This window comes from Hesperophylax consimilis, chromosome 16 (genome assembly GCF_061612785.1).
Source record: "Hesperophylax consimilis isolate HC1 chromosome 16, BYU_Hcon_1.0, whole genome shotgun sequence".
Taxonomy (NCBI): Eukaryota; Metazoa; Arthropoda; class Insecta; order Trichoptera; family Limnephilidae; genus Hesperophylax; species Hesperophylax consimilis.
In genome coordinates this window covers 2,948,860-2,962,707 of record NC_142851.1, presented here as the reverse complement: position 1 = coordinate 2,962,707, position 13,848 = coordinate 2,948,860, and the positions used below count along the sequence as shown (strand labels likewise).

Below are 13,848 nucleotides of genomic sequence, written 5' to 3'. Positions count from 1 at the left end.
AAGGCCCCGCCTATGCATCATGTGGGCACAGCGGCAGTGGGAGCATCTGATAACAGCATGATGGAGAACCAGAGTTTACCAGACACAACCCAGGTCACCCTGTCACTCGCTACTCTATTTATTATCTCTCTATGCGTGGTGGATACTTATTAAGTTCTTATCAGCAGTTAACATAGCAGCCAAATGTTAAAATTCAGCAAAAGATTTATGCATATAATATGATGAATCGAAACAAACAAATTACATTTGCCTTTGCATCTACTCATGCCATTCTCGCACCGTCATTGTCTAGATATTTTTTAAATAGGAGGTATTGCATGATCACATCATTCACATTACAGAGAATTGCAAAATAAGGTAGATAGGTACTTTGTTCATTATTGTTTTGTGTATAAAAATGTATTATTTAAGAAGAATAATTATAAATCACAAGGTACCGCACTGCTTTGTGTTTATTTAAAGTCTTTGAAGGATCTTTTTTGATTGGACCCGTTGAAATTGAGTCATATGGTCGGGAGGTGATCCATCTTGTTGGGATTCCGTTTGTTCTTGGCCTGCTGCAGGCGGTTGTCCTGGTTCGGAAGTTGCAGCTGCGGCAGGGATGTGGTGTTGATCTGAACAGAACCCTGGGGAGAAATAGGATTATTTATTAGACAGGCATATTTATTTTATTTTCAAAATATTATTAGAATTATAGACAGCCCTGATTTACTGAGTCACTTAGACCTTTAACCTACCAACTAGAACTACTCAATCACAAAATCTTTTTAATTGCAACAATAATATTAGAACTGAGTCATTTAGATAATCGCTTGTACCTAGATTGCATGCAGATATTGTAGACGAGTTCAACTGTACGGAATATAGTTACAAAAAGGCTATAATAACATACCTCAATAATACTATTCTTCTGCGTAGGTTCTATACAAATTTAAATGCAATTTTTTTCTTTTGATTACTCTTCCACTTAATTACTATGCACTTATCACATGTTTGTAAAAGCCCACATGGGCATACAATACGTAAATAAATGAATAATACAATTTATTATTGTTAATGCTCAATTTTTTTGGCTTCTGAGAGTTTTATTTATTTATCTTTATTTCAAACAAAATACCATGTGTCTATATTTCGCTATGGTTATTATTTTCTGATAACTTAGAAATCGGGAAATATGTAAATGATTGAAAATAAATAAATAATTTCCATCAGGACCCATATTATCTTTAGGGATGCTGTGTGAAGGGTTGTTTAAAGTAAAGAAAGGAGAACAAGTTCTGGAAAAGAAAAAGGTATGATGGGTGGAATCTGGGGGTCAGTGTGACCAGGAGTGGCGAATGAACCTATCCCTTCCACTCTAGTGCAAGGCATTGGGTCAAGACAGTCCCGAGTGGAGAGGTCAAGGGGTCTCCCTCAAGAGGCCTCTCCAGACCCACCCTGCCATGCTGCTGGTGAGCAGATGAAAAACCGCCACCAAGACCTGAACAAACCTCACCCCATGAATCCAGACACCTCTGCAAAGTCATCAAACGTAGTGAATCACTTGGGGTGACCTACGGCAGAGGTTTTGGTTATCCAATGAATGGTTCTCGGGGCGGCGGTACTCATACCTGCCTCCCAAATTGAAATTATGCTACTGGTTTAGGATTCTATTAAGGAATTTTGTGTCAAAATAATTTTTTGTACAGCGAGCTTGGTGTTAAACTTTCGAATCTGTCATTAAAAAATAATATTCATAATTAGAAAGGTAGTATTATACCCTTGATTTATCCCTCTTCATTTTCTCAAATTCTTCTATTTCTGACTCCGGTAACCTGTAGTAGAAGTTCTGGAATATTGTGTGTCTCAGCAGCTGTTCACAAGTCCACCTCCTGGCGGGGTCTTTGTCAAGGCATTTCTGAAATAAAATTAAGTTTTGAAAGCGAATAACAATTTGAAAATTTGTTAGTATTTTGAATTATCATATGGGTATTTACCTCCATGAAGTCTTGAATGTTTCTTTCATTTGCATATCTTTGAGGTATTTTCTTAGATAGCGGCTCAATTGAAGATGGTTCTGGTAAAGTCATTCCCTGGTGACAAAAAACAAGTAATAAATAAGTTAAACACAGATAAAGGAAATACATTAAAATCCAGGGTAGAGAGGTTCCATTAAATAAGTGTATTGTTGAAGACTTTAAAAATCCAGGATGGGATGTGTCATAGGGTTCATATTCGACGGGGAATCCATCACAATTGGAACAAAATATAAGCATTGATTTATTCGCAGTGCGGGTTTGTTTGAAACCTTACCTGAAAGAAATCATTTTGTGAGAATATAGTCATGTGCCGGGGCAGCAAGTCTCCCAGGGTGCGTCGGATGAGATAGAGTTGATCCATGTCACTCTTCCCCGGCCACAGGGCTTCACCGGAGATAAGCTCAGCAAATACGCATCCTGAAAGGAATCAAAGCCATAAACTTTTTTATACTTTCTTATAGATGAAAATACTAGTCGACACAATAATATTATATTGTTGTCTACTCAGCAAACTAAGCACAAAGTAAAGATGTTTTATACGCTTTAATTTGATATCCCACAAAAGTCTGCTGCTAACGGTATTATAATTTTCCATTCAGGGAATGTTGTAAGTTGTGACATTTAAAGAAGTGAGAGAAGAAAGAAAAAGGTTACAAAGTTTCTGGTTATTAAAACTATATATGGTTACTAAACAAAGCTAAAGCCAACTAAAGTTAAGTTTCATTTCTTTTATGGCGGTGTCTCACAGAACGATACTCACTCTGCCTCTACATAATATTCCAATAAAATCATGAAGACTATCATTTCAAAATTCTATTAGATGGATTGGTAATTGGTACCCACCGACTGCCCAAACGTCCACTGGCGTGCTGTACATTGTGTCTCCCACCAGTAATTCTGGCGCCCGGTACCATCGTGTGGCCACGTAATCCGTATAATTCTCGCCAGGACCTGAAATACAAAAATAAAAATAAATATCGTGTTACGTTTGACTAGCACACATAGAACAAAAACAAAAAATTCTGTTAATTTTTAACATCAAATCTGCGTACAGTTTTCAACACTTCCATAAAACAAAATATCTATTTTGTTTGTACAGTTATCGGCAAAATTTATTTTTTATTATCTAATTACAAAGTATACCTACATAGTAAGTATATAAATGTGTTGAATTTTATCTTGTTTAAAAAGTTTATTTTTATTCATATTTTATTAGTATTTTTTTATATTACTTATGTAAAGTTAGTGCCTTTGTGGGTGCCCTTAACATAAAAATGCTTTAAACATTTATACATATGTATTTTTTTATTCTGGAAATGTGTTAAAATTATTGGGAAAAAGTAAAGGAAAAAAAATATTCCTGTAATAAAACATGGCAGTAATTATAATCAGTATTTACAATAACACTTTATCTAAAACATGCCAACACCTGAGGTGTTGAGGTGTACCTGTACAACGTGCTGAGGTGTTCGCATGTTTTAGATAAAGTGTTATTGTAAATTAAATTAGTAGCAGTTAAAGCATGTCATCTTATAAAGAAAATATTTTGGCAATGTAAAGTTGGGTTATTACAAAGCCAACTTTACATTGCCGTAAATATTAGTCATTATTATCTGCATCAGTCTTACTTATCATCCTGGCGAAGCCAAAGTCACAAAGTTTAACCACTCCTCGTGATGTGAGCAAGATGTTCTCTGGTTTGACGTCTCGATGGATGCAGTTGTGCTGGTGGCAGTAGGCCACCCCCTGGAGGGTCTGCCAGGTGATTTGCTTGGTTAGCAACTCGGGACAACCCTGGTGACATTCAAAACATGTAATGATATGTGACATGAAAACTTATTTAATTATGTTATTTTTTATTGATACAAACAATATATGATAATGTGGGCCTCACTAGGTACTTTGCTTATGATGGTATTTAATTGATGGCATGGTATTGATAAGGTGACAGCCTGATTAAGACTTGTAAACCCTCACACCATACTTAAGCCCTACAGTTCCTTTAAAAGTTCACCAGGAGGTCTAGGACAGTGAAATCGATAACTTGATCAATAAGATTAACTACCAATGATTTTATACCGATTTTCCGAGCACGATTGCGCTGTTGATAGCCAGACCGATATTAATAATGCATTAAATAAGAAATAGATACACGCTGGCAACACTGGCGCATCTGTCCATGTATTGACATTCCTAAACGTCAGACGGCTAAGCAATAGTTAAAAATACTAATAAATTGACAATGTCGAATTGAAATATGTATTAAATTTAATATAGATTGGAAGTCCGCATGTAAATTTTGACATTAAAAAGGGAATTAATTAGTTCATGAGGTCTTTAGTCATAGCTAAAAACTTTTGTTTCTTGAATCTGGAACGGAATCAATTGATTGCATCTTATAAGAATTAATTAAATCTAAGGATCAAGAATATGATTTCTTTCAGTTGAAAGAACTTAGTTCAATAAATAACGAACGACATTATCCAAAAAGTCAAATTCAAACAGCACGCGTGTATGCATATTGCAGGAAACAGGCGCAAGTCGAGTTTTTAAAATTCACGGAATATTTTTGCACGATAAATATAAGTTTCCCTTGCGTTTTAAAACTCCGTAATTTTATTTAGTTGAAACGTTACCTGTGGGTATTTCTCCAATTCATGCAATACAGTGTGGTCGCAAAACTCGAACACTAAATGAAGTTTCCGTTTTCTTCTAAATACTTCTATTAGGTTCACTAGGTTGGGGTGCTTCAGATTCTGAAAAAAAAACAATATTTATTAAAATTCAGAACTTTGAGGACGGGTTGTTTTGGAAAATTTGAACAATTCATCGAATTTCAACATTCATTTTCGGGTTCTGTGAAAGTCCTATTCAAGTTCTGTTATTATATCATTATAGGCTAGTTGCTTGACAGAACTGAAATAATAATAGAACTTTCACAGAACTTGAAAATTAACTTTGAAATTTAAAAAATTCAACCCGTTCTAATTTTTACAATTCTTTAAAATATAAAATATTCACGGCCTCCGTGGTAGAGGGGTCAGGCTCTCGACTAGCAATCCGAAGGCTTCAAACCCCGGCGTGCGCAAGTAAATTTTATTTGACGAATTTGTGTTATTTCACAATTTAGTAATTAAAAATAGTATGGTATGCTTGTGGCACGTTCCATAGTGGAAGATACTCTCAGAATCGCCCCGGTGTAAGACCACTATTCAGAATTGCAACGTTGCTTAAAATGGCTTTAGCCGTGTTTGGTGACCAGATCTGAATAGCCAGGCAGTCCCACACCTTCCTCTTCCACATATCCTTCCCCCCACTACCTTAAGCCTCACCCCAATTGCGGATGCCATAGTCTCACTGGCTCCTGACGGTAGACAGCAGTTAGCCGTGGGACATAAAAAAATTGCTTAATTTCTTTTCACTTTCACTTGAATTTTATTTTCTGAAGTCGAATAACAAATTTGAAACTTGCTCTATGCAAGCAATGCATGTGTGGGTAGGTAACTGTGTTAGCATCAACATTCTCTGTGTACGTCCTGTTACACCCTGAATAATAAATAAAGGAATGTATTTGTAACATTTTGTTAGTGGTTCCCGTGTTATTTATTATCAATGACAATGACGGCTCTATTTACAATAAATTTTTGCCTTTGAAAGAAAGGCATTTAAACCAACTTCCCGTACTTTAAAAGTTATTTGAATCACTTTGGCTCAAAGGTTTGGTGTCTGACCCAAATCAATTGTTCCCAATCTAATACAGTTTGTAATACTAGGTACTAGCAGCGCTTCGAACTGATTTTTACTATATATTCTTCTCGCTAGGAAATGTGTTACCTTCAATGTTACATGAATTGAAAATCTATACTTTCCCACAAACTTTTGTTCAGTTTGCGATGTTTTCTGTATATTTCAAAACGCGCTGTATGCAACTTATTTTTTAATTTTTCGTAAGAACAAATACTTTTTTAGATAATTAAAAAATATTAATTAATTACTCGCCTGAAATATCCAATACAAATTGAAAATATCTCCCGAGTAAAAATAAATAAATAAACCTTCTGATGTCCCTTCAGTTGCTCTGGACCACTGAGCTACGTCGGGTTATTCCCAACACGCCAAATAATTCAATATGTACAAGTACTATCGACAATTACTGCTTTTTTTTTCACCTGTAAACAACAATTTTTTTTTTGTAGAAAAGGCTTTGTTAGCGCTGAATTTCCCACTAGATGGCGTCGAGATATATTATATCTACATTTGTTAGTTAAATATATTTTGAATGTCAAATATTATTTTTTAGTGATGAATTAATGTTTATAAGACACGATTTTTATGCATAGCACAAAGGATAAGAAATCATCATAAGCATTAATTACTCGCCTAATTATTTTTAGAAACTACATAAAAATAACTTTCCGGTGTACGCATTTAAAAAAACATTACTATTTCTGAATAGCATAATTTTAAAATCAAACTAAAAAAATGTTGTCATAAACGCAAACCACATTTTTGCTTAATTTTTTACTCCAATCATATAAATATTGAGAGAACTTGATATTTCGAAAACACGTTCATTTTGTTTGGGGAATTTCTAAGAAAATTGTACCTTCACTTTTATCTCGTTCATAGAATAAAAAATAAGAACTGATTGTTTCACAGAATTTGAACTATACACATCAAATTTCAAAGTTAATTTTCAAGTTCTGTGAAGGTTCTATGCAAGTTCTTTCATCATTCCAGTTTTGTGAAACAACTGGCTAATAATGATATAATAACAGAACTTAAATAGAACCTTCATAGAATTTGAAAATCAACTTTGAAATTTGATGAATTGTTCTAATTCTGCGAAACAACTTGTCCTAAGAAATAATTTTTAAAGTTAATCCAATTGTTACGATAGCAGAGCAAAATATTAATGAATAATTTTGGTTATTTTTAGGATTTTATTAATGGATTCCAGCATAAATATTTGAGGCAAACTGGAAAGAATTATTATTTCTCTTTCGAACGTCAAAAAAATTAAGTCTTTCCGCATGATAAATATAAAAAATAATTTTATAAAATATAGACGCCCGTTCATAATTGACCCAAAAACGTTGGAGGGGTCAAACATGTTTTTGGGGTCCGGGAGTTCGTTTTCATTACGAAAAAAGGCCTTTTATAAAATTGTTTCAGCATTCGAGGAATATTTACACCGACATCAGCGTTAAAATCCCAAAATCCAGAATTTCGAAACAAAATGCGCGCAAATTATTTTTACTAAATTAAAAATATGCAATAAATTTCACTGATATCAATAATACATAGTATATTTGTGGCACGTTCCAAAGTGGTAGCTATAATCAGTGTCACCCCGGAGAAAGATCACCGCATTCCGCATCGAAATATTGCTTAAAATAACTTTCGATTTGGGGGCAGGCATGGGTACCGCCGCCCCGGGGACTAGTTATTGGATAACCAACACCCCTGCCATAGGTCACCCCAAGTGGTTTTCTGTGGTTTTTTAACAGGGGGTGCCCGGGTTCTTGGGGGTTAGGTTTGTCTAGGTTTTGATGGCGGATGCGTTTGCCATCCCACTGTGTGGCGGGCCGCATCGAGAGAGACTGATTGAGGGAGACCATTTGACTTCTCCAACCGGACTCTCTCGATCCATCGCTTTGCTCCGCAGTGAGAGGAATGGATTCATACATTGACCCGCAGATTCATACCCACCCTTCCTCCCTACCCTCACAGCGTTTTATAGCCAAAAATATGACATGGCCTCCTGTGTAATCTAATGTAAAAAAAAACAAAAATTTTAGCCGTCTTTAGTGACCAGATCTGAATAGCCAATACATTCCAACATTCCTCTTCCCTATCTTTAAAAAGACTATGACATCCCTAATGGGGGTGTGTTGTGTTGTGAGGCTGAAGGTATTGAGGAGGGGAAGGAGATGGGGAAGAGTAAAGTGGGGAAGTACCTGGCTATTCAGATCTTGTCACCAAACATGACCAAACCCATTTCAAGCAATGTTTCAATTCTGAATGGTTGTCTTACACCGAGGACAATACTAAGATTATCTTCCATTCTAGAATTTGCCGCAAATTTACTATGTATTATTTTTATAATTCATTTGTGAAATAACAAAAATTAATAAACTAAAATTTACTTTCGCACGCCGAGATTAGAACCTGCGACCTCCACCTTCCTCGTACTTCCCTTTCTCAATCCTTCCAGCCTGCCTCGCAACATAACATCATAATCCAACGGACTCCGGGCAGTTGGGACAAATATAAAATAATTATAACATATTTGCGTCATACACGCCGTGGTTACTCAAGCGCTAATCGTATCATCGTAATTGTTTTTCGCTCATTTACAGAACTCGGGTAAGAACGTAAATATTACGTATCCCTTGTTCAATAATTATCCATCATGAATTTCCCAAATCCATATTAGAAGATAAGGGCAAGCATATCGCGTGTTACGTATGGAGGTATTTTGTACGTGGGCCACAAGAACAATGATCGTTCGAATGTAATATTCATTCAAATCGTATCAATATAAAACTGGTGGGCTGTTTGACGTATTTAGATAGAGTCAGCTTTGGCGTTCGAAGTATGGGCCACGCATATAGGATCATTGTCCGCTGTGAGATATCACGAGCATCAGTAGGTTACAAGCGCTCGCCACGACAGGTCTCCGGTGATAACCTCAAAATGCTGACATGCACGCAGAGATATTGTACAAGTCGTACTGGAAATTATAGTGAAAGCAATGGTATAATCTTTAATACGTAAGTGAGGTTTTACCATAATCAGTAGTTGTGTAAATTGTCTAAATAATGTTAAAAACTCGTGGAGCATTTGCATTTGCGTTCTACTCGTTCGTTGAGTTCGTTCGCGGTCGGTAGGATTCGGGCGACATCGACAGCCGCCACACCTCCTTCCTACTTCCCGCACAGGAACAATATTTCAAACTGATATTTCAAGGAATGTAGACTCTATTCACATATGACTCAATGGGGCTGCTAGATTAGAAGGTTAAATATTAATAAACTAAATGTAGGTTAGTTAAAAGAAATTTTCACTTGGCCCTGTAAAATTATTTAGTAGTTATCGACTATATTATGAATAAATTCAATCTGTTAACTTCACCCGCCATAACGTGTATGGTACAATTTTTTTTATGCATGAACTTTTAAAAAGATTAGATATTAATTTTATTTTATTTATCTTCAAAAAAATATTTAAGCTAGCATTAGATATCAACTTTAAAATATTATTAAGACGACGTAAAGACAACTTGAAACTAAATACAAAAGTTTAAAAACTACAGGCCTACATTAAAGATATCATTGGTGATTTCATTTGCTAAACTTTGTAGGCGAAGAATTGGCGAGTTAACTACAACATTTGTTTCTGAATGGTGACATTGAAATAGGTCCTTAGGCCTAGTGCCTCGGGTAGGTAATCTTAAAACGACCAGACTCAAGTAATAATAGTACATATATCTATGCTGTACATAACAAATGCTCTTATTTTTTTCATGAAAAAAATACGTCTTATCTTATTATATGATCGTTCAATTATATTTAAAAGTCCCATTTAAAAAAAGACAAAAATTTGATTTAAAAATAATAAGAGATATTCCGTTCAATAAAGTTCTCTGAAAAATCATTCCGAAAACCTTTTGTTCTTGTGTAAATTCAGGGACGTCTGTGTTTGAACTGTAACCTTAAACCTACCATAATATTTTATACGTACAAATTTTATTGTTTTACTCACAAATTTTCGAAGGTCAATTTACTTTGTTGGGATTTAACCAAGGGCATATATTTTTTTAGTTAGCTTTAGGTAGGTAATCACCTAAACTAAATCCGATAAAGGGTTACTTAAAATGATTATCGGGGTAGGTACCTATGTTAGAACTATTCAACCATTTACAATATAATTGCTTAATTTCCTATTTATCCGAATTTTATTATAATACTACACGTGTACGAAAGATATTATTTTTATTAGGTATAAATGTTTGGACGTAATATTGTTAGCTGGGTATATAATATGTATATATGTGAATATACAATAAAAAGATATTATTTTTATGTAGTTATGAATATTTGGACGTAATATTATTAGCCGGGTATATAGTATGTACATATGCTAATATACAATAAGAAAGATATTATTTTTATGTAGGTATGTATATTTGGACATAATATTATTAGCCGGGTATATTATGTTAATATGTAAATATATAAAAAGACGGGTATTATTTTTTATGTACACGGAGGAAAATGAGTACTGCTAATTTATAAAGAATCTCTTCAAATTATTTGTAATCCGGTTAAAAGCGGGTTTGCAGGTACGAATATTTACATATAATATTATACATAATTTTTAATTCAAATTGTGGTATGAAGCGAGCTTTCATAGGGTGATCTATGTATACCTACATTGCGAGGGAGACAGCTATAATTTTTTATTATATGGATGCTGGGAATTAGATAAGTACATAGATTGTGTACATAAATGTAGAGTAAAATTCCCCTACCAAGATGACAACTCACGTTACCTAGTTTATAAAAAATATCCAAGAATGTAATCTACGAGACGAGTAATATTAATTATTCGATTCCTCCTTTCCATTGTTTGGGCAGCAGTCATTTTATTGGTTACTGAAGGATTTGGGTGCCTCGGTATTCGTTCATGTTGGATACTTTTTTTGCCTTAAGTAGGGTCCCCCAAGGTTCCCGCCTAGGACCAATTCTTTTCCTACTATTTATTAATGACATTTCACTAATTTTCGATAATATTCACTTTCTTCTATTCACCGACGATCTAAAGATGTTTAAATCGATCGGTAATTCTTCTGATTGTTTAACTCTACAAATGAACTTAAATAAACTTTATGAATGGTGAATCTTAAACAAATTACATCTTAATATCAACAAATGCCAAAGATCAGTTTCCATAGATCTAAAACCCCTTTATTATTGGACTACTCAATTAACAATGCCAATCTAAAAAGAGTATTTGAATTCAATGACCTTGGAGTTATCTTTGACTCCAAATTACGCTTCTTGAATCACATTAATAGCATTACCAGTAAGGGATTAAAAATGCTTGGATTTATTCTCAGAATCGCTTTAGACTTTAATAACATAAAAACTATAAAATTACTATACACGTCTCTGGTTAGAAGTCAAGTTGAATACAATTCAACCATTTGGTGTCCTCATCTCAACTATCATTGTATACAAATTGAAAAAATTCTAAATAAATTTTTACGTTTTATTTCAAAATTAGTATTCCTGTTATTGAAATCAATTATGTCAATGTACGCAGTAAACTTAACTTATTGAAATTATCTGAAAGGCGAAAAATATTTGATCTCCTTTTATTATATAAAATTGTTCATTCAAGGTTGGACTGCCCTGACACTATAAATTTGCTATCTTTACATATACATACCTCCAAAATATACTAGACGGAATATTTTATTCTACAACAATAACTTCACTACGAATTCTGTGTTAGAAAGAATATATAGGTTGGGCAATGAACTAAGTGATGTCGCTGACATATTTAATTTAAACTTCAAAACATTTAAAGCCAAATAAGTTCACCACTTTTTAAATGTAAATAATGTATTAGAAATCATTATATTTTATTTCGATTTTCTATTGTTTGTTTTATACTGTTGTTAAAAATGAAATTTGTAATTGTTATGTACTTAATAGCCCAATAGGGCGTCAATAAATAAATAATAATAACAGCAGACTGTAAGAAATCTGCTTCTCCAGTCCACAAGTTCAGTCCTGTCCAGTCCAGTTCTCAAGTCCAGTCCTCTTCTATACTTATATCGTTCACTTCTCGATAACAGGGTTGCTTAATGTCAGGGTTGATTGACAATAGGGATAAAGAGGGAATTATGGGATTCCCATAACGATTCGTTAAAGTATATCTTTATTGAGTCTTCAATATAATGTTTTTGTTTATTTCGTTTTCATAGTTAATATCCGAGATACCACGGTAATGCTAGGTATCGACTTGGGAGTAATAGGAAGTATTCGAGCTTGGTAACGAATGTTTCATGTTATTTATTGTTTTCGCTGGGCTAGTGCCGGTAGGGTTAATACCGGACTTGTGCAGCGGGTTCCTGTTCCACATTATGCATTGTCGTGAGATAAGGATGAGGTCAAGTAATTAGCATAGCTTTTACATTATTTAAAGCTCCCTAGAAAACCTTGCATGTGAAATACACGCGATTGCAAATTGCAATACATGGCAAATCTACTCGGTTTACAAAAAGTGTCCGGTTACAACCACAAAATTATGATATTTCTCATATTTTTTAGAAACATAAAGAAACATTTATTTAGATATTATTTTTACTTTTTTTAAAGCCTGAATATTTATCTACTTTTCTACATAATCGCCATTTCAGTCGATGCATTTTTGTAAGCGCTGTGTCAATTTTTGTACACCCATGTCAAACAAGCTCGCCGCCATGTCTTTAAGGAAGCGTTGAATCTTTTACCTTGTCGTCGTTGCTGAAGTGCATTTGTGGTCTTGTGTGAACTTTCAAGGAATCCATCTTGCGTACACCTTTCGATATTGCAGCTTTCCCGAAAATCTTATGAATGTTGCCACGGGAAAACTCAAGAACCAAAATGCAAAATGTATAGTTTGTCCAACATTTGCGCCTGACTAGTTGGAAAATGACTGTCTCCCCCGTCTCTTCGCACTTACAGACGTTTTTGATTTCCATGCATGACTCCCCAATTCCCTTTAATTGGTTCAACACCTTTTGGTATCCTATTGTAAATTGACGAGGTTCGGGGAAATTAATCTCCATGTCTCGTGAACTGAGGGTGTAAAGTACCTGGGGGATGGTTTTTTTCTACCCGATGAGTGGGCTGCCTACAGCAACTTATACGACTGAAATACTATCTTTTTTGTATTTTTTTTTGTGACTGTAGGTATTTTATTTATTTGTATATTTTGTAAAGAAAAATATTTTTTTGTTTATGATTGTAATATATATTTTTTAAAAACCGAATAACTGCGCGAAATTCGCACTTGGCGGTACAACACGGCGAGAGCTCCATTCATAAATGAAGCTCAATTACAAAAGGCTGCCAGCCAGAGGCGGATTTGCCCTTAGGCCTATGTAGGCCCGGGCCTAGGGCGGCCAGATATTAGGGGCGGCCAATCGTGACATAAAAGTCACAGATGATAACAAGAAATTACTTCCTAAGTACCAAAATATTAAATGGCGATATGCAAGAGCGTGTTCACACACAGCACACAGCGCGCCCCCACGCCCCGCAGCCGCCCTCGCCACACCTATGATGGGTACTGAGAAAGGGGCGGCTACATGGTCTGGGGCCTAGGGCGGCCAAGACTGCAAATCCGCCTCTGCTGCCAGCATCAATAAACCAATCACCTGCCAAGCCTAAATTGAGCGTTCAGTGAGGTGTGCGTGGACTTGCTTGGGAGTGAGTGAAGAAACAAAAACAACATTGTTGCCAACAGCCACATAAGAGTTTTCCTGCGTCCCCAGCGCTTTGGAGACTTTAATTTCGGGATTATCCTCGTATATCAAATTGGGACAAACTTGAAAGCTTTCTGAAGCAATAAAGATAGATTCGTAAAGAACATTTTTGTATTAAAAGAACACATACTAGAGTGTAAAGTGCTTTCAGTGTGTATATATCCTCTGAAAGATGACTCGGATGCAGGTCAGAGGAAGTTCGAAACCAAGCATGCGCAAAAATGTAATTTATTTAATTTGTAAACGATGCATCAGATCATATTGACAACTCCGAATGAAACATGAAAC

The 13,848-nt window shown here is 35.0% G+C and overlaps 1 protein-coding gene across 1 annotated transcript in view; it reads right to left on the bottom strand.

The window, feature by feature from the left end:
• Positions 1-204: 204 nt before the first annotated feature.
• Positions 205-13,848, bottom strand: part of LOC149416552 (cyclin-dependent kinase-like 4) — a 104,139-nt gene continuing 90,495 nt past the window's right edge. The window contains exons 3-9 of the mRNA XM_089640812.1: positions 4,655-4,774; positions 3,647-3,812; positions 2,862-2,969; positions 2,293-2,435; positions 1,977-2,072; positions 1,760-1,897; positions 205-626 (exon numbers count right to left, since the gene is read on the bottom strand). Of these exons, the coding sequence (XP_089496938.1) occupies positions 504-626; positions 1,760-1,897; positions 1,977-2,072; positions 2,293-2,435; positions 2,862-2,969; positions 3,647-3,812; positions 4,655-4,774 (894 nt within the window). The 3' untranslated portion in view covers positions 205-503. The remainder of the gene's footprint in view (positions 627-1,759; positions 1,898-1,976; positions 2,073-2,292; positions 2,436-2,861; positions 2,970-3,646; positions 3,813-4,654; positions 4,775-13,848) is intronic.